This window comes from Chiloscyllium plagiosum, unplaced genomic scaffold (assembly GCF_037043375.1).
Source record: "Chiloscyllium plagiosum isolate Xiang-an unplaced genomic scaffold, Cpla_swu_hap1 HiC_scaffold_19, whole genome shotgun sequence".
Lineage (NCBI taxonomy): Eukaryota > Metazoa > Chordata > Chondrichthyes > Orectolobiformes > Hemiscylliidae > Chiloscyllium > Chiloscyllium plagiosum.
The window spans coordinates 67,271,282-67,293,495 of record NW_028270157.1 but is presented as its reverse complement, the minus strand read 5'-3'; the positions used below and the strand labels follow the sequence as shown (position 1 = coordinate 67,293,495).

The 22,214-nt window shown below is 43.3% G+C and overlaps 1 protein-coding gene across 1 annotated transcript in view; it reads right to left on the bottom strand.

The window, feature by feature from the left end:
* Window positions 1-22,214, bottom strand: part of tbxas1 (thromboxane A synthase 1 (platelet)) — a 238,952-nt gene that overhangs the window by 156,917 nt on the left and 59,821 nt on the right. Inside the window, exon 4 of the mRNA XM_087997508.1 lies at window positions 3,706-3,758. Within this exon, the coding sequence (XP_087853634.1) occupies window positions 3,706-3,758 (53 nt within the window). The remainder of the gene's footprint in view (window positions 1-3,705; window positions 3,759-22,214) is intronic.

Below are 22,214 nucleotides of genomic sequence, written 5' to 3'. Positions count from 1 at the left end.
TTGTTATTTGTTTTGTCCCTGTCTGCCCTGACTGTTTGACTCACTTCTTTTCGCGATTGCACCAGTCTCAGAGTGATCTCTTTCCTCAGTATCTCCCAGGATCCCATACCCCCACCTTACTAGTTTAAATTCTCCCGAGCAGTTCTAACAAATCTCCCTGCCAGTGTATTAATCCCCTTCCCATTCAGGTGCAATCCGTCCTTCTAGTACAGGTCACTTCTACCCCAGAAGAGATTCCAATGATTCAAAAATCTGAATCCTTCTCCCATACACCAGCTCCTCAGCCACACATTCATCTGCTCTATTCTCCTATTCCTCCTGTCACTAGCTTGTATCACTGGGAGCAATCCATATATTCCTACCCTTGAGGACCTCCTTTTTAAATTCCTGCCTAATTCTCAATATTCTCCTTTCAGAATCGCATCCTTTTCCCTTCCTACATTATTGGTTTCAATGTGTACAATGACCTCCTGCTGATCTCTCTCCCCTTTGAGAACATTCTGTGGCCTCTCTGAGGCATCCTTGATCCTGGCACCAGGGAGACAACACACCATTCTGATTTTTCCCTGCTGGCCGCAGAAAAATCTATCTGTGCCTCTGACTAGAGAGTCCACAAACAGAGTTGATTGCTTGGAATCTGATGTACCCCTCATTACATTACAGCCTGTCTTGATTCCAGAAACTTGGCTGTCCATGTTACATCCCCCTGAGAATCCATCACCCCCTACATTTTCCAAAACAGCATACTGATTTGAAATAGGGCCAGCCACAGAAGACTCCTATACTATCTGCCTACCTTTCCTGGAGTTAACCCATCTATCTGACCGAGTTAACCCATCTATCTGACTGTATCTGCAGCTTTTCCCCCTTCCTATAACTGCCATCCTCAAACCCCCTTGCTCCTGAAAGTTTTGCATTGCATCCAACTGATCCATTTGATCTGATAGGATTCGCAACCAAAGGCAGTTGTTGCGGATATAATCCACAGAAACACGTCAACTCTCCCTGAACTCCCACATCCAACAAGAGCAGCATATTACTCTACTAAGGGACATTTTTGCTTCTTCCAATCTACAGACCCAGAAAATAGCACAGTCTTATTCTTCTTATAACTGCTCCAGGCTAACTTTATACTTATGACTTCAGAGATATATCCCAATAATACATACAATCAGGAAAGAACCCACTCTACTCACTATTGTAGATTTACAGCAAGCCTGTATTTCAAACTATTTACTCTTATGTTTCTGTGCTGTGACCTCTCCCAAACAGGTTCTCCAAGATCAGTTGTGAATTTCGCTGTTTGTTAAGTTTTCCTAGATGCACACCATAAATTCAAACCGCAAAGGCAGTAACTGTCCAGATTCACTGCTGTGTCAGTTAGCAGTGTGGACTTCTTTCTTTCTCTCTCTTCTGCGCTGACCTGTCAGTGTGCCGCCTTGTTTGTCCTTCTCCCTTTTTAAAAGTGCTGTTGTTTTGATTTTTTTTCTCCAAAGTTCCAAAACAATGCAACAGCGTATAAAACTGCTGCTCCTGGAATTCACGGAAGTCACCTCCAACAACTAAAATTTCCCAAAAAAGGAGCAGCCTATTACAGCCAGAATTTTTCCCGTCCTTCATCCTGGCCACACTTTAGGAACATATGGAAACAGGGCTCCACTATGGAATTTAAAGTTGAATGGTTTTCCAGCACCCGAGGGGGGGGGGGGGGGGGGGGGGGGGAGGCTTGGGTATAATTGGCAGATGGGAGCAGCCATCTCAAAAAGATATGTGACACTTTGACTTCTCTATTCCTTTTAATATATTTAAAGAAGCTCTTATTGACTGTTTTGATCTCAATGATAGTATGCTCTCAACAAATTTTATTTTCTCAATTTCTTTCAATCATCTTTTGTTGCCTACTATTACTTCTGCAGTTCTCTGGTTTATCTCTGAGTTTGCCACATTGTATATTTTTCCTTAACTATCGTTAACTTCCTTGATTAACGATGGTTGGTTTGTCCCTTTCTTAGAATCCTTCTTCTCTGGGTACATCTTTGCTATAAGTCACAATACAGTTTCTTACAAGTCTTCCATTGTCCCTCAACCGTCATTTCTGCTAAACTCCCTTCCCAGTCCAATCTAGCCAACTTAGCCCTCATCCCTATGCAGTTACTTTTATTTAAGTTTGGCACAGTTGTTTCGGACTGACGTTTCTCGCTCTCAAACTGAATGCCAGATTCTACCGTGTTATGGCCACTGTTCTCAAGGGGATCTCTTATTCTGAGATAATTTACTAAACCTAGCTCAGTGCACACAGCAGATCTAAAATAGCTTAATCACTGGTTGGATGCACAACATACTGTTCCAGAAAAGTGTCCCAAATACATGATAATATTTTCCTCATGGCTACCTCTGCCAATCCGACTTTCTCAATCTACCTGAAAATTAAAATCACCCATAATTACAGCACTGCCTTTTTGACATGCCTCATTATCTCCTGACTTATTCTGTATTTTACAGAACAACAATTGTTATGAAGCTCATAGACTATTCCCACTAGTATCTTTTTACCTTTATTATTTCTTGCCTCAATCCATAAAAGTACATCAACTGATCGTACTTATTCTACCTCCAGAACCAGCAAAACTACTACACCAACCTTCCTGCCTGTCTTTTTGAAAAGTCACATATTGCCAAATATGTAGGTCACAACTTTAACCTCCTTGTAACCGTATCTCTGAAATGGATATACGATCATACACGTTAATCACAGAATCCCCACAATCAGGAAAGAGGCTATTTGGTCCATCAAGTCTGCACCAGCCCTCGGAATAACATAGGCAAAAGTGAGGACTGCACATGCAAGAGATCAGAGTCTAGATTAGAGTGGTGCTGGAAAAGCTGGACACAGCTTCCCACCCTTCCACATAACCCTGCATTTCCCATGACTGATCTGTCTAACCTGAACATCCCTAGACACTACAGAGCAATTTATCACAGCCAATCCACCTAACCTCTTTGCACTGTGGGAGGATATCGGAGCACAGTAGACACGGATGATATGCAAATTCCACACAAACATTTGCCCAAGGGTGGAATCAAACCAGAGTCCCTGGTGCTTTGAGGCATCAGTGCTTACCACTAACTTGTGCAGTTAATTCATTTATTTTATTGTGATCACTTCATGCATTTAATTAAATTTAATTAATTAAAGGGCTATTGATTTTGTCTTTTTACTATTTTTCTCCCTTTTGACTTTGTTTTCTACTGCATTCTGCTTGTTCACTCTATCCCACTGTCCCACTCTAGGTGTCATTATCAAAATAATTGCCCTAGAATGTTGCCATATCCTTTTGATTCAAAAGCTTACATTTCCTCATTATTGGAGACTGAACCTCGCCTTTATTTTTTAATCTTTCCTTTAAATAGACAAACCACCTGAACTGCTTTTTGTGATAAAGGGTTCCACATAAGGGGTCACCCATTTAAGAGGTATTTCAGGAAGAATTTCTTCTCTCAGGGGTTGCTAACCTTGGGGGCTATGGGGGCCAGTAACAAAGTAGACCTGAGTCTACAATCAGTTCCTGTTCCTATTTCATATATTCACAATCTAACCATTTACTGGTTAAAGACATTTCTCCTGATCAATGTCAGAATCTTCCATCCTGCTTTCCACAGGAGGTCAGAGTAGTGATAACATTTAGATGGTAATAATCTGCTTACCCACAAACTTGACCATACTTCTCGACCAACTCCTGTAAGCCCTCGAAAAAGCCCTGGTTGGAAACAACAATAATTTCATGAGAATTGAAAATAATAATAATGCAATTGTGCAGATTAGCATTAAAAACAAGCCTAACCATCACAGAATCATGACAGTGTGGAAGTAGATCATTCAGCCCATTTAGTCCACATCAACCCTCTGAAGAGCATTCACCAGACCCACCCTACAGCTCTGTATTTCCCATGACTAATCCACCCAGCCTACACATCTCTGGATACTATGGGGCAATTTAGCATGGCCAACCCATCTAATCTGCATATCTTGGGGTAGTGGGAGGAAAGCAGAGCACCCAGACGAAACCCACACAGACACCGGGAAAACGTGCAAACTCCACACAGGCAATCACCCAAGGCTGGAATCGAACCCGAGACCCCAGTGCTGTGGGGCAACTGTGCTAACCACTGAGCCACTGTGCCACATAATTTTACTAATTTTCCCGGTAATTCAGCTTATAATTGGTAAATTAATTAAACAAAGAAGGAGAGAAATAAGCACTGCCGCTGTTTGGTGGAAGTGTGGGGGTTTAAGGAAAAAAGACCCAGGAGATTACAATCTCCTCAGTTCAGGGGACTAACTCTGAGCTCGCTAGCCCACACAGCCAGTGTACTGCAGGGAAAAGTCCTCTCGACTAGGAGACACTGCCTTCTGTTTTTGTTGGAAAAAGAAAATAAAGCAGGAGATCCCAGATTCAAGTTCAAGACTACAACTACAAGCCTTCACAACAGCTGCTGGACAATGGTGATTATTATTCCTAAATTCTCTCTAGTCACTCCACTTTGGGCTTCTATCAGCTTCAGGAAAGTAATGACTGTTTTGCAAGCTATTGAGGGAACAGAAAATACATAGAAAACCACAGAGGAGAAATCATGGCACCAAATTCAATCAAAGATCAGTTGTGGGAGGTGGGACAGTTAAAAGTCCTATCCTGGATTTTTTAAACTCAGGGTATAGAATCTCTTACACGCAGTTGAGAGTTTGAAATGATGGCAGAGTAGGACACTTATGCTGGAGACCATCCGCTCCACCTGTTCTTCTTCTTTTCTTCTGTGTTTTTAACCTTCTTCTCTCTCAGCCTTGGACGACTACTAGCCTCCATGCCTTCAGTCAACAACTCTCGGCCTCTGACGATGACTCCTGGCCTCCGGTTGACTCCTAGCCTTCGATCAACGACTCCCAGCCTGGCATGGCGGCCTCCCGGCCTGGCATTCTGACCTCCCAGCCTGGCACAGCAGCCTTCCATGTTGAGCTCCCAGCCTGGCGTGATGTTCTCTCAGTCCGGCATGGCATTCTTTTGGCTCAGCATGGCAGTCTGAAGCGATCTCCCAGACTCATGATCTTCAAGGTGAAGCCTGGTGCAGTCTAGAGCCAGCATGGTGCTGACTGGCATCTAGGTGCGAGCAATGGTATGAATTGAAAGATTGTTGTTCTGAACATTTATTTCTGCAGTTCTGGACATCTTACTTCTCTATTTTCTAAGATCTTGTAACTAAAGAAGCTGTACATGAGATGGTGCTGTAAGTGGCAACATATATAAACTTGTCACTGTACTCATTGAGTATATGCGACAATAATGCTAATTCATTCATTCATTCAAAAGGTTCCTGGAAAAACAAGAAACATTTGCGTTTATGTTGCACTTTTCATAACCACAGGACATCCTAAAGCACCTTGATAATTAATTGTTTTTGAAGTGGAATCACTTTTGAAAATATGGCTGTCAATTTACAGAACAAGCTTCCACTAACAGTAGTGTATGAATGCTCTGAGAACCTGTTGTTTTTGCTGTGGGGGTTGAGCACGAAGTATTGGCTAGAACACTGGGGAGAACACTCCTCCACTTCTTCAAAGCAGCACGGTGGGATTTTCTTTTTTTTACAAGGATTTGATTTAACACCTCAATTGAAATTCAGCTCTTTCAACAGTCAAGCACATTACTTGAACCTTAATCATCCAGGGAAGGAGACAAAGACAAATAACTCTAGGTCAAGTAGCTTAACATCTACGATTGGAAAAGAGTTAGAATCCGTCACAAAGAATATAATATTAGATTACCAAGGAAAGAGGATTGGCTAACTAATGGAAGATAAAGAGGTGAGTTAAGGGGGCATTTCTCGGATAGTAACCTGTAACTACTGGAGTGCTGCAGGGATCAGTTCTGGGACCGCAATTATTACGATCATAGAAGCTAATGGACTATATCACAGAAAAAGAGGCGGGAAGGCAAGCAGTGAGGATGACACAGAGAGTCTGTAGAGGGAAATAGACAGGTTAAATGAGGCAGCAAAAACGCAGCAGATTGAACATAGTGTGGGAAAATATCACGTTATGTACTGTGACAGGACGAATACAGGAGTTAAATATTATCTAAATGGAGAAAGGCTACAGAAAGCTGCAGTACAGATGGATTTGGGGGTCCTCGTGCATAACTCACAAAGGCTATCCTATTGAAAGACATATAACATTCTTCAGGATTTGACAGTGTAGATGTGGAGTGATAATTCCCCTTGTGGGAAAGTCTATGACCAGACAGCATAGCATTTGTTTATTTAAGACTAGGATGAGGAGGAATTTCATCTCTCAGAGGGTGCTAAAGCTGTGGAATTCTTCACCACAGAGGCTGTCAAGACTGGATCATTAAGTAGATTCAAGGCTGAAGTCAAGGAATCAAGGGCTATGAGGGAAAAGGCAGGAAAGTGGAGATGAGGATGAACAGACTAGCCATTATCTTTTGATTTAATTTGATTTATTTATTGCACCGTGTATTTTGTTACAAAATGCAGTGAAAAGTGTTGTATAGTGTCGCCACTCTCTGGCGCCATATTAAAACACAGAAAAATAAATCAAAACAGAGAATATAAAGGCAGAAAATAAAAAAAGAAAGAGTGTTCAACTTTACAGTCCATCTTGTTAAGTGCTCGGTCATTGGCCTTAGGCCTGGTGGCCAAGCACAAGCCCCTTCGCCACGCCACTGGAATAGAAGGTTCCACTCTTCAGCTCCAACTCACCCTCACCACTATGAATCCTCGCTGGACCTTGCCCATGTCGCTTGGTACTGGACCAGCCCAAATTCAACTCTACCATCACCATGAGTCTGCTTTGGGCCCAGCTCGTTGTTGCAGCCGCTGCCAATGCTGCTGGTACTCATACTGGGCCCAAGCCCAACTCCACCGCTGCCTCCTTGAATCTGCTGGACGCAGACATTGCCATGAACCCAAACCAGTGTCTGCTGCCACCAATAATCCATGCTGGGCCCACTCGCCATCACGACTGAATTATTCAAAAGGAGGGAAGTAAAATAGAAGAAAGAAAAAGAAAAAAAATGAGAAGAGAAAAAAATAAAAAGAGCGGATGTAGCAGATGAGCCCCAAGCTCAGATACCCTACTCCACCACCATCATCCATCCGTCTGGAGGACTGAGCGATATTTGGAATAGCCTAATCCTGCTCTCACATCTTATGGTTTTATACACTTGTATGTGAGCTGAGATTTTAAGTTACAATCTCTGGAATTTGACAAATACCCATGACATTCAAGCTCAGGGCTAAGTGTGCAGCATAGACATGGCAGAAATCAAGGTCCATATCAGGGTGCACAGAGGGAAGCAGGCATTGTGGAGGACATGTGAAACAAGAAGCAAACTAGCATGCTTTTTATTCTTTCTTGGATTGTGGGCATCGCTGGCTAAGCCAACATTTATTGTTAAGGGTCAATTACTTTGCTGCCAGTCTGGGGACACATGTAGGTCAGATTAGGGATGGAACACAAATTTCCTTTCCTAAAAAACATTAGTGAATCAGACAGTTTTACAACAATCGACAGTGGTCACTACTTTTTTTTTCCAAATTTTAACTGAACTCAAACTTCATCATCAGCCATAGTGAGATACAACATAGAACATAGAAAAATACAGCGCAGTACAGGCCCTTTGGCCCTCGATGTTGCGCCGATCCAAGCCCACCTAACTTACACTAGCCCACTATCCTCCATATGCCTATCCAATGCCCGTTTAAATGCCCATAAAGAGGGAGAGTCCACCACTGCTACTGGCAGGGCATTCCATGAACTCACGACTCGCTGAGTAAAGAATCTACCCCAAACATCTGTCCTATACCTATCACCCCTTAATTTAAAGCTATGCCCCCTTGTAATAGCTAACTCCATACGTGGAAAAAGGTTCTCATGGTCAACCCTATCTTAACCCCTAATCATCTTGTACACCTCAATCAAGTCACCCCTAAACCTTCTTTTCTCCAATGAAAACAGCCCCAAGTGCCTCAGCCTTTCCTCATACGATCTTCCTACCATATCAGGCAACATCCTGGTAAACCTCCTCTGCACCCGTTCCAGTGCCTCCACATCCTTCCTATAGTATGGCGACCAAAACTGCAAACAATACTCCAGATGCGGCCGCACCAGAGTCTTATACAACTGCAACATGACCTCAGGGCTTCGGAACTCAATTCCTCTACCAATAAAAGCCAGTACGCCATATGCCTTCCAACCGCACTATTTACCTGGGTGGCAACTTTCAGAAATCTGTGTACATGGACACCAAGATCCCTCTGCTCATCCATACTACCAAGTATCCGACCATTAGCCCAGTACCCCATCTTTTTGTTACCCATACCAAAGTGAATCACCTCACACTTACCTATATTGAACTGCATTTGCCACCTTTCTGCCCAGTTCTGCAACTTATCTATATCCCGCTGTAACCTGACACATCCTTCCTCACTGTCAACAACTCCACCGACTTTCGTATCATCCGCAAACTTGCTCACCCAACCTTCTAGCCCCTCCTCCAGGTCATTTATAAAAATGACAAACAGCAATGGTCCCAAAACAGATCCTTGCGGAACACCGCTAGTAACTGCACTCCAAGATGAACCTTTACCATCAACTACTACCCTCTGTCTTCCATCCAGCCAATTCCTAATCCAAATCTCCAACTCACCCTCAATGCCATACCTCCGTATTTTTTGCAGTAGCCTACCATGGGGAACCTTATCAAACGCCTTACTAAAATCCATATACACCACATCTACCGCTTTCCCCTCGTCTACCTCCTTAGTCACCTTCTCAAAGAATTCAATAAGGTTTGTGAGGCACGACCTGCCCTTCACAAAACCATGCTGACTATCCTTGATCACATTATTCCTATCCAGATGTTCATAAATCCTATCCCTTACAATTCTCTCTAAGACTTTGCACACAACAGAAGTGAAACTCACCGGCCTATAGTTACGAGGGTTATCCCTACTCCCCTTCTTGAACAAGGGAACCACATTTGCTATCCTCCAGTCTACTGGCACTACTCCTGTAGACAACGAGGACATAAATATCAAGGCCAATGGCTCTGCAATCTCCTCCCTTGCTTCCCAGAGAATCCTAGGATAAATGCCAACAGGCCCAGGGGACTTATCTCTTTTCACCCTTTCCAGAATTTCCAACACCTCTTCCCTACGTACCTCAAAGCCGTCCATTCTAATTAATTGTGACTCAATATTCACATCGGCAACAATGTCCTGTTCCTGAATGAATACTGACGAAAAGTATTCATTCAGTGTCTCCCCAATCTCTTCAGCCTCCACACGCAACTTCCCACTACTATCCTTGACTGGACCTATTCCTACCCTAGTCATTCTTTTATTCCTGACATACCTATAGAAAGCCTTAGGGTTTTCCCTAATCCTACCAACTAAGGACCTTTCATGTCCCCTCCTTGCTGCTCTTAGCTCTCTCTTCAGGTCCTTCCTGGCTACCCTATAACTCTCAATCGCCCCAATTGAACCTTCACGCCTCATCTTTACATAGGCCGCCCTCTTCCATTTAACAAGGGATTCCAATTCCTTATTAAACCACGGCTCCCTCACACGACCCTTTCCTCCCTGCCTGACAGGTACTCAATAGTTGCTCCTTGAACAAGCTCCACATATCAATTGCGTCCATGCCTTGAAGCCTACTTTTCCAAGCCACGCATCCTAGGTCGTGCCTCACCGCATCATAATTTCCCTGCCCCCAGTTATAACTCTTGCCCTGTAGTGCACACTTATCCCTCTCCATCACTAGAGTAAAAGTCATCGAATTGTGGTCACTGTCCCCAAAGTGCTCACCTACCTCCAATTCTAACACCTGGCCTGGTTCGTTACCCAGAACCAAATCCAGTATGGCCTCACCTCTTGTTGGCCTGTCTACATATTGTGTCAGGAAACCCTCCTGCACACATTGGACAAACACCGACCCATCTAACGAACTCGAGCTATCGCTTTCCCAGTCAATATCAGGAAAGTTAAAGTCCCCCATAACAACCACCCTATTACTTTCACTCTTTTCCTGAATCATCCTTGCAATCCTTTCTTCTACGTCTCTAGGACTATTAGGAGGCCTGTAGAAAACTCCTAACAGGGTGACCTCACCTTTCCTATTCCTAACCTCAGCCCAAACTACCTCAGATGGCAAGTCTTCATCCATCGTCCTTTCCACAGCTGTAATACTAGCTTTGACAAGCAATGCCACACCTCCCCCTCTTTTACCCCCACCTCTGACCCTACTAAAACATTTAAACCCTGGAACCTGCAACAGCCAATCCTGTCCCTGTTCTACCCATGTCTCCGTAATAGCCACAACATCGAAATCCCAGGTATCAACCCACGCTGCAAGTTCACCTACCTTATTTCGTATACTTCTTGCATTGAAGTATACACACTTCAAGGCACTTTCCTGTTTACAGGCACCCTCCTTTGAGATTGATGCCATGTTCCTAACCTCCCTACACTCCAGGTCCTGCACCCTAAAGCTACAGTCTCGGTTCCCATGCCCCTGCAGAGTTAGTTTAAACCCCCTCCCAAGAGCACTAGCAAACCTCCCCCCATGGATACTGGTGCCTCTCAGGTTCAGGTGCAGACCATCCTGTTTATAGAGGTCCCACCTTCCCCAGAAAGAACCCCAGTTATCCAGATACCGGAATCCCTCCATCCTGCACCACCCCTGTAGCCACGCATTTAACTGTTCTCTCTCCCTATTCCTCGACTCTCTATCACGTGGCACCGGTAACAAACCAGAGACAACAACTCTATTTGTTCTAACTCTGAGCTTCCAACCTAGCTCCCTGAAAGCCTGCCTAACATCCTCAGCCCTCCTACCTTTGTCGTTGGTGCCAATGTGGACCACGACTTCGGGCTGCTCCCCCTCCACCTTAAGGACCCGGAAAACACAATCAGAGACGTCACGTACCCTTGCACCTAGGAGGCAACATACCAAACGTGAGTCTCTCTCGTTCCCACAAAACCGCCTATCTGTGCCCCGAACTATCGAGTCCCCAATAACTATTGCTCTGCTCTTCTCCACCCTTCCCTTCTGAGCAATGGGGACAGGCTCCGTGCCAGAGGCCTGAGCCCCATTGCTTAACCCTGGTAAGTTGTCCCCCCCACAAGTATCCAAAACGGTATACTTGTTCTTGAGGGGAACGGCTGCAGGGGGTCCCTACACTGGCTGCTTCCTCCCAGTCCCCCTCACTGTCTCCCATCTGTCTGCAATCTTTGGAGTTACTACTTCCCTAAAGCTCCGATCTATGACCCCCTCTGCATCCCGAATGATCCTAAGTTCATCCAACTCCAGCTCCAGTTCCCTAACACGGTCTTGGAGGAGCTGGAGATGGGTGCACTTCCTGCAAGTGTAATCAGCAGGGACGGCCATGGCATCCCTCACCGCAAACATGTTGCAAGAGGAACATTGCACTGCCTTCACTGCCATCCCTCTAAAAGTAACCTTTTAAAAAAAAAACTAGGTCTAAAGAATAGAACAAGCAAAATGCAGCACTTACCTACTAACCACAACGGGTCTTATTATTAGGTTAGAGGAGGAGGGAGGGTGGGAGGCACTACCTCTGTAGTGCCTCGGGTCCCTCTCCTGCGCGCTTTTATAGGAAAAAAAACCTACCCAGGTAAGGTTGCGCTACACCAGCTTCCGGCTGCCCCTCTGGTCGTCATCACTTCCCCCTGCTGCTCCCGCTCTGTGAAGAGAGAAAGAAAAACACCGCTGCCCGCTACCGGTAAGTAATTTTAAAACAAATTGTCTCACCTTAGCTGTAGCCTTCCGGGTTCCTTTAAACTCTGCTGCTGCTCGCACTCAAAAATGAACCCATGACCCCAGAATATTAGCCTGGGGCTCTAGATTACTCATCTAGTGACATTACTATTATACCACTGTGAAATAACTGCACAGAAGCTGGGTCCTGTCACCTTATTTACTATTGCACAGTACACCGTTTGTGGTCAGCCAGTTTGACGTCAATCCTCAACCGAGGAGATTCTAATCTCCTGGTTATTACTTTCTTTTTTTCTCTTTCATATAGACACCTCTGTCTTTTTTTTACAGAATGTCTGACACTTTTTTTAAACCCCCACACTACCGCCTAACTGTGGCAGTGCTTATTTTTCCCCTGCACCCATGTTGTGTGTGCAGGTGTGAGGCACAGTGAAAGACACAAACTGTACAAATCGTTATTCAATTTTCACCATCAGGAAGCAAAGAAGCACTCAAGTGGCCAGTGACAAGCAGTGCCCTTGACATCAAAGGGCAATGCTGTGTGATCTCCTGGTTATATTGGTCAGCTAAGACTTTCCTGATTGCCCCAGATTAACAATCCCAACCAAGAACCTTGTGGTCAATGAGGTCACCCGATTCCAATCACTACCCACTGGCTCTTTGCAAGAGCAGCAGAGGATGTCTGTGGTGGTCAGGTGGTTGAAGGAGGTGATGGAGCCAGGGTGTGGCTCTGAAGAGATTTGAAATCAAGAAGTGGGCCCATAAAGTCATTTCATTGAGATGTGAGAATAGTTTGCTGAGATCAGTGAAAGGAATTACAGCATTTGGTGAAGGAGCAGACATTGAATTCTGATGACATCAAATACAATGGAGTATTTTGAGACAGGAAAGGTTTTGAGGCTGTAGATTTCCAAAAGGATAATGGCGTAGCAGTGAGGGAGAGATGAAGGTGAAAGGTGTGATCACTATGCGCAATACATATGTCAGGTTTAATCCAGTGCGGATAAACTGGTTTTAGATCCGTAAGGTTTTTCTGCTGACTCAACCAAATACAAATCCTCTAATTTCTTTCATAAAGCAGACACACAGAGAACAATAAGGATACAATAACTGCCCAGCAAATAAAACTGGACCCAGATTATAAAAAAAATTAGATGATCAGTGGTTAAAACCTGAAAGGATTAGCTACAAAGAACACTTGCTTGGTGTGTGACACAGATGTGTGGCCATTGAACTTGAAGTAACCATGTGACTGTATTAAATAGTCCAATATATAGGCTGCAGTCTTCTGCACACTTTGGATTTACAGGAGGATACATTTTCGTAAGTCCACATTTTGGCCAGCCATGATAAGCCTCTTATTCTATTCAATTTTAAAAATATCAGATTCCCATGCTGCGATTTTAACCTTTTCGTTTCCTTCTTTCACTGATTCCTTGGGCTGAATTTCACAAGGAGCACTGGAACCCTGGCATTAAGTGAAAAAGGCGAGGTTTTGGGGCAGCATGGTAGCTTAGCGGTTAGCACTGCTTCCTCACAGCGCCAGGGACCTGGGTTTGATTCCACCTTTGGGCGACTGGTTGTGTGGATTTTACACATTGTCTATGTCAACTCTCCAACAAAGAACACAAACAGCTTAAAGCTTACAACACCATCCAACGTTTTAAGCATACAAGTTATTCTGCTATAACGTGACAGGTGCATACCTCTGCAACCCCACGCTATAGAAAACCATTATAGAAAATTGCAATGTACAAGATTGATATGGAAAATTGCTATACCCATTCAGTAGAAAGTTTGCATTATCCAAACAGCGTCTAGAATTCATCAATCACATTATAGCCAATTCCTTTTAACGAAATGCGCGTTCTCCCAGAAAGACCTGTCGTTTTCCAGTATACAGGATTTGGACAGCTGTCCACAGGATTTCTCACGTACATATCAAAATCCCAGTGCATCGGTTCAGCCTAGTTTTTTCACAGGTCAGGCTGTGTACCATCAATATCACTCTTGTTGCAACTGGTCAGGTTGTTTTAGATAGTGGTCAAATCCCATTCCATCATCAGACTTTGGTTCATAATCTTCCACCCTCACATCATATTTTTATGCTGCTCGTGATGTTTCCTCTGGCATTCTGGAACGGGGACCTGGCAGGATATCTTCAGAAATACTGGAGGCAGCCTGGACATATTTGTCTGAGCTCTCCGTCGATTTCAGGCTCTTCCTTACTCAGGTGGCAAATCCAACAACCTCTCAGCACCATTACTCTTCCCTTAAAAGGCAAGGGGTGTGGACAAATGGTGTGCGGAGTTTATTCTGGACAAATATGAGATGATGCATTTCAGAAGGTCTAATGCAGGAAGGAAATATACAGGATATGGTTGAACCCTTAGAAGCATTAACATACAGAAGAATCTATGCACACAAATCTATAGTTCCCTGGAAGTGATAACATAAGTGGATAAGGTGGTCAAACAGGCATATGCTTTCTTTTATTCACCACGTTTGGAATACTGTGTACCGTTCTGGTCACCACTCTACCAGGAAGACGTGGAGGTTTTGGAGAGGATACAGAAACGGTTTACCAGGATATAACGTGATTTAAAAGGTATTAGCTATGAGGAAAGATTGATCAAATTTGGTTTGCTTTCACTTGAACATCAGAGGCTGAGGAGTGACCTGATAGAAGTTTACAAAATCATGAGAGGCACGGATAGAATGGATAGTCAGAGTCTTCTTCCAGGGATGAAAGATGAATTATGAAAAAAACATAGGTTTAACGTAAAAGGGTAAAAATTTAAAGAAGACATGAAAGGTAAATTTTTTTACACACAGGGTGATTGTCTGGAATGAGCAGCCAGAGGTGGTGGTGAAGGTGGATACAACAGCAACATTTAAGAGGCATCTTGACAGATACATGAATTTTCAGGGAACAGGATACAGACCGCACAGAGGCAAAATATGTTTAGTGTTGAAAGGTGTTGCGAGTCGGCATAGTGGATCATAGGCCTGTTCCTGTGCTGTACTGTTCTTTGTGCCTTTTCTAAAACTCTCTGAATTGAAAGCTCTATCATAGACACAAAAGCAGTCATTAATTTGTGGTAATCAAGCATCCATACTAAATCTCTGAAAAAAAATTATTGAATTTGTCACAGAAGGAGTTAATGCCAACCTAATTCTCGGGATTATTAACATGCCCATGAATTAATCCCGGATATGGTCCACACCTAGTATCGGGAAGGAATCACTCTTGCTTTACATATTGTGTGTTTTTGTTGAGATGATCTCAAACAGAAGGCACCTTGGTCACAAACTGCAAAATATAAGGGCATATAAAGCTGCAGAGCCTGAGACACTTTTTTCAGCTGTAGACTCTTGTTTTCCAGTGTAAGCACCTTCTGTGTATATTCTATTTTGGTGGGATCAGTTCTCATACTTGTTGATAAGTCAACTGAACCAAAGACATTGATTTGGCTCATGTCAATTTGACATTTTCTACTGTTGGAAACAAGTCCTTGGTTCCTGCCACTGTCATGAGCTGACTGTTAAGGGTGTGCGTCATGTTCATATTTAGTTCTTTGGAGACATGTCATCTGCAATAAAGAGTCAACCTAATAGACTCTGAATGATACAGTCCACACGTTGTTGGGATATTATTGTGGCTGATGGATAATCCAAATGGTAATCACAGAAAAGCATATTATCAAAATGTCTTCAAAAACTTTTCAGTACCTTTAATTCCAGGGAAAGATGCATAGATTAATGCCTGCTCTTGCCACTGAGATTGAAAAAAATGCTTGGCACCTGACTATTTGCAAATAAGCTCTTCCATGATAGGAATCTTCTGTGGGCATTTCTTACATGCATTATTTAGTTACCTTGGATCTAAAACATATATATCTCACTAAGGTCTACAGTATAGAAAAAGGACCTTCAGCCCATCATGTCCGTACTGATCAAAAACAACTCCCGAAGTATTCTAATCCCATTTTCGAGCATTGGTTCATAGCCTAAATACGTCATAAATTTTATGAGGCTTTCTGCCTTTATCACTCTCAGACACAGTGAGTTCCAGATTCAATGAGTCCCTTGCCTCTTCTCCTCCAAGGCAACAATAGATAGCAGAGCAGGAGTGAATGTATGAGGAGGACACTGTGCGGGTTTGAGAACTAAGTGGGCCACTGCAGTGTTATGCAAAAGTTGCATATCATCAGTAAGTAAGGTTCACTATGTAAATAAATTATTCTTTATTATCAGGTAAGGATTGGTTTTATCAACTTTGCACTGAAAAGCAGCAAAGGTGTACGCATAACACATTAGTTTCTCTACAACGACAGTTGAATTTCTAGGCAGCAGTCTCCAGGACACACGCACTAAACAACCCCATCACCCTGTGGCCGACCACTTCAACTCCCCCTCCCACTCTGCCAAGGACATGCAAGTCCTGGGCCTCCTGCACCGCCAAATCCTAACCACCGAACGACTGGAGGAAGAACACCTCATCTTTCGCTGGGGACCTTCCAACCACACGGAATCAATGTCGATTTCACCAGTTTCCTCATCTCCCCTCCCTATCCCAGATCCAACCCTCCAACTCAGCACTGCCCTCTTGAACTGTCATGCTTGTCCATCTTCCTTCTCACCTATCTGCTCCACACTCTTCTTCGATCTATCACTTTCACCCCCACCTTCATCCACCTATCGCATTCCCAACTACCTTTCCCCAGCCCCAGCCCCCTCCCATTTATCTCTCAGCCCCATTGGGTCCCCCTCCCACCTCCACATTCCTGATGAAGAGTTTATGCTCGAAACATCAACTCTCCTGCTCCTCAGATGTTGCCTGACTAGTTGTGCTTTTCCAACACCACACTTTTTGACTCCACAGCAGTCTATTTGTCCGTAATGGTTAGATTGTATTGTTAAGATTCACGGTTGTATTTCCTGTGCAAGCTTGCTGCTTACCTAGGTACATGGTTAGTCCCTCATGCTTTCCCATTCATCATTCGAACTTTTGCTAAATCAGAGCATCCAGCAATAATGGCTTCCAGGAAAGACATTGTTGTGACACCATGAGCTTGCTTATATCCTTTGGCCGGGGGGGGGGGGTCATCAGAAGCATCTTACGGAGCAGATGGTTCTCCTGGTACATGCCTTTCCACATTCTCTCCCAAGTCCTCCAACGACGACACAAAACTTCATTTCATCACCAATTCCATCTCTTCAAAGGTCACTCCTCCTTGCTAGACCATGTACAAAACATGTAGCAGACTACAAACATGAGAGAGACCCTTGCATACTGCAGAATGCCACAATAGCAGTCCAGACAGCCAAAGTGCATTGTCATTCTAATGCCCTTGTAGCATTGTTCACAGTGTTAATTGATGGGTGAAGAACCACCTGTTCACAGGATAGCCATTGTCCCCTTGAATCCATCAAGCTAGTGAGATGGAAGAGCTACAGAAGGTCTGATTGGCAAAGAATGAAAGCATCACGGCAGGGAATGCAGGAAGTTCTTTTTGTGGTCACTGATGATTGGCATATTCAGGCCTTTATTTTGGTCTAACTCTCTGGTCTGCCTCTACACTGGCATGGTTGTACAGTGTACACTGAATAACTCTGGATTTGGGAAATACAAAAGCTGCAGTGAAATAGTGCCCTCAGAACTTCGAAGGTCCTGCCAGTGGGAAATTTAACATATTGTTAGCCACGGTGTCAAGGGTATGTGCCCAGGCTGAGGCAGTGATGAGCAACCAACCTTGAGATCTGCAGAGGTCAGCAGCTGAGCCCTGAAATGATCCAGTAGCAAAGAAATTCTGACCCACAGTGACCTAGAGTACTTCTGTCAGAGTGTCATTATGAGTTGAGTGAGGTATAAGCCAAGGAAACAAATGTCCAAAACAATCTGCCTGAGAGTAGTAATCTTCTTCTGCACTGGTTTTCTGACCTTCCCAGATAGCTTTGTTTGTTTTGGTAGATCTTGTGCTATGGATATTACTCTTTCTCCGACATGAACCTTGTCCATCTATGGTGATCTTGTTATTCGTTGTTGTGCATGCCATTGAGAAAATGCAGCCTGATTTGGAGATGTCCTCTTCCTGTACATCAGTTAATGTCAAAATAATCCGGTTCAACTGTCTATTGCTCAACGAATGCTTGGACAAAGGCCACCCTGAGGTGACAGGACCTTTCCTTAGTCTCTTCTCCTCTTCCCCAATGAACTATTGCAAATCCTCAGCTTATGCAATGAATCTTTCCAGCTCGATGAACGTATTCCCCTGATTTTCAACAAAGTTTCCCACCTTCTGACTCACCCAAGGTCTCAGTTTAATGTCATAGCTGAAGTAAAGCAAATCTAACAGTGCAACACTGCCTCAATACAGCATCGGAACATTAGCAGAAATTTGGTGTTCAAGTCATTGGAGGACTTGATCTGACAAAGGCAAGGATAATATCACTGAGGCATAAGAATCCTGAAAATAAAATCTAAATACATGAACATGGTGAGGTGGGTTTAACAAATAGAGTAAGCGAATGTTATACCTTTGGAGATGCTGTCTTTCAGATGATAAATTAAATTGAAGCCCGGTTTGCCCTCACTGGGGAATGTACAAGATCCCATGGCACTGTTCAAAGAAAGTTTCCCTTGCCAATATCCTTTGCTCACCCACTTTCACTCAAACAGATCACTATTAATAATGACGTGAATCAATCTGTGCTTAAATTCATGCTCCCCTATATTACAACAGTAACTACATTTCAAAAGTACTTTATTGGCTGTTCAAAGTCCAGAGGTTTTGAAAGACGCTATATCAAGACAAATCTCTTTTCATAATCAGATTTGGAACATTAGAAGTTGATATAAGCAGTGTTAGGTATCAAACAATAAATCAATGGTTCAAACTGAAAAGCTGTATCGTGCTTAACTGAATCTAGCAATTCGATTCTACCCCTGAGACCAATCTCCTTTGAGCAATAGGAAATGTTCTGGTTACTTTAACATGGCTACAGAGAGAAAGTGATCAATTGCTTCATTTTTAAATGATTAATTTTTAAGCTGGTGTTCTAAAACGTATTTTTAAAGGTTTAATTCTAGGCACAATGAGAAGTTAACAAAAACAGAAATTGCTGGTGAAACTCAACAGGTCTGGCAGCAACTGTTGGGAGAAAGCAGAGCTAGCATTTCAAGTCCAGTGACTCTCATCAGAACACTGAGAAGTTATGCTGAAGAGTTTGTCAGTTGGGCTTGTGGGTGAGCATTCAGCTCGTACAATTATTTGTCACCTTTTGACTTTGTAGAATGTTAGGACAAATGACACTCATTCTAAACCATTACCTTCCTCTTATTTCATCCGTAACTTGAACAGGACACATAGCTGACAATGAGCGTAGTTTGGTCAGATTTTTGCCAGAATGATTATGTAAAGGAACACTACTTTGGAAAATATGCTGTAACACATCTATGAATGTTGTGATTGGGAGCCACCTTTTGCCATCATGAACATCTATTAGAATAGGGTCTGAGAAAAATAGGGTCCTCGGGTCCTGGCTCCCAGGATCCATAAATGCAGAGACTTGCAGAGCTTACAACCAAGACCTTGAGCTGGAAACAACTTAAGTTTGAGGAGAATTCACACCAATTAAAATATTTTAAGCCCAAATCATGACACATTGAGGATGATCCTCATAATATAGGTGCAGCACCTTAGCAGAACCTTCAAGGGTGAAGTGTCTCATAAAATGGGTGCAAGAGGGGTTTTTCCCTCAGTCAAATCTTTGTTCTTTAAGGTACATTATTGTTCTTGATATATCTTTCTCCACAATACTGTTTTACTGCTTTACTGCTGTATTAGATGAAGAATTAGAGAAACTTCAAAGCTGCGCTGTATCATTCAACTGTAGTAAGGTGCCTATGTAGCCTTGACAATTGTCAATTTTCTGCTTCTGAAGACATGGCAGAATTAGAGAAACTATGCATGTACCTTTAGATTTCCATTTAGAACTACCCTTATCCCACCGCCAAAACTACTGGGACGGATATTTATCTAGACTAATAAACCAATGGGCACAATTTCAGGTGCAGGGTCACAACCCATGAACATTTTGCACCCACTATCACTGAGAGGGGGGAACACGAAAACATGGTACTGCTTCATTATAGAGCAGAGATCCAAATAGGTCCTGTGTGGTTTGGCTACCTGAACACCCAGCAGAGGGATCAGCAGCATCTTCTGAGAGGAGGTGATGTAGCTAGTCTATCCCTCTTAGCAGAAAGCAACCTTCAATAGGCTGAGGCCAAGACGTTAAACGGATTCAAGAAACAGACAACTTTTTAGATTCTAAATGTATCATCAGGTATGGGGATGAAGGGCTGAATCACCTACACCTAGCTTCTATGTTTGATCTCTTCGCCATCATCTCTTTCATGACTCACCCATACCTATGTCCTACAAATAATTTGGAAAACACTGCTGCAGATCAACAGGGCTAAGACAATAAAGATTTAAAGTAGCATTCACAGTAGTATTCTATGCTCTTAACCATTGGCCCATACACACAGCCACACACTTAAGTTCTAACTCATACACTCACCCCACTGTCTGTGGGGAGTTTGCACATTCTCCCCGTGTCTGCGTGGGTTTCCTCCGGGTGCTCGGGTTTCCGTCCACAATCCAAAGATGTGCAGGTCAGGTGAATTGGCCATGTTAAATTGCCCATAGTGTAGGTTATTAGTCAGGGCTAAATATAGGGCAGGGCAATAGGTCTGGGTGAGTTACTCTTTGGAGGATCAGTGTGGACTTGTTTGGCCAAAGGGCCTGTTTCCACACTGTAGGGATTCTAATCACTTCCCTGAGCCAACTTTCACTAATCTCTTCAAGATGTATGACATCTATTTACTATCATTTCTAGCTCATTAAATCTAATTTGATGCTGCTGGCATTCATTAAGCACATTTGATTCATTGATAGAACAGCATATATAATAAAGAACAGAACAGCACGGTACAGGCCATTTGGCCCTCGATGTTGTGCCGACCTTTTATACTACTCTTTGCCCTTTCCACTGTACTCCCATTCTTCCTTGTTCACTGACACCCATAATTACTACAATCCTAAAGAGGGTGCAATATTCAAGGCACCTGGAGTTAAATAGGCACAAATCAGTGAAAGTGTTTAGGGTGGGTTGAGAAAGTGGTTAATAAGACACATGGGATCCTGGGATTTATCTGTAAAAATATCATCACATGGATTAAGATCAGAGGTAGGTCATCTGTCCCTATGGTGAAAGTGAGGACTGCAGGTGCTGGAAACCAGAGTTTAGATTAGAGTGGTGCTGGAAAAGCACAGCAGGTCAGGCAGCATCCAAAAAGCATGAAAATTGACAGAACATATCCAGGGATGGTAATGGTGGTGACTGGGACATGGTCTGTAAAGTATGGTTCTTTGAATATGACAAAATCACGGTGTCTCTTGACGGGTCTGTGAGACAGCTGTCCAAACTCTGGTATGAGCCCTCAAATGGTAGTAAGGATGAATTTGCAGGGTCATCACGGTGGAGCTTATCATATGATTTTCAGTTCTTAGGTTGATACCAGGATGTCTGTCCAGTTTCAGTCCTCTTTGAAACTTTTCAGTAGTTAGACACAAATTAGAATACTTTCCATGCATCCACATCTTCTAATCCATTTTAAATACTTCCCAACTGTTAGATTTATTGCATCAACTGAGATGAATGTCTCCCTTTTCTCTAGAGATTGGCCAAATGACCAAGTTGTTACATGCTGCCTCCTTATTCCCATGTGTTGATCCTTGAAATTAACTGACAAATCTGCCTCTCCTAAGCAGGCACAGAACTTGGTACTGACACTTATCCAGAGATTATTACTTCCAAAGCTCTTTACTTTAATCTGTCTCTTAACTCCTGAAATTTATTGCGTATGGTCTCCCTTCCTCATCTGTCTATAGCGTTGGCTGTCATGTAAACCATGAACTATAGTTTCTCCACTTCCCATCACGAGACTTTATTCTTTCATTTAGTCAAGTCCTGAACGACGGCGTCAGCAAAGGAAGCCATTATTCAGGACTCAAGGTCACTCTTGAGCTGAAAATGTGTTGCTGGAAAAGGGCAGCAGGTCAGGCAGCTTCCAAGGAGCAGGACATTCTGTCAAACTTTCTTGCATCGAGTTCCTGACACAGGAATAATGTGAACAGTTCTGATCTTCATATTATGGATCTTTTTAAAAAATGATACAGGCATTGGAGAGATCCAGACAAGGTTTATGAGATTGATACCAAGACCGAGTGTCCTCTGGCCCAGATGGGATTTATCCCAGGATTCTCTGGGAAGCCAGTGGAGATTGTCAAGCCTTTGGCTTTGATCTTTATGTCATCATTGCCTACAGGAA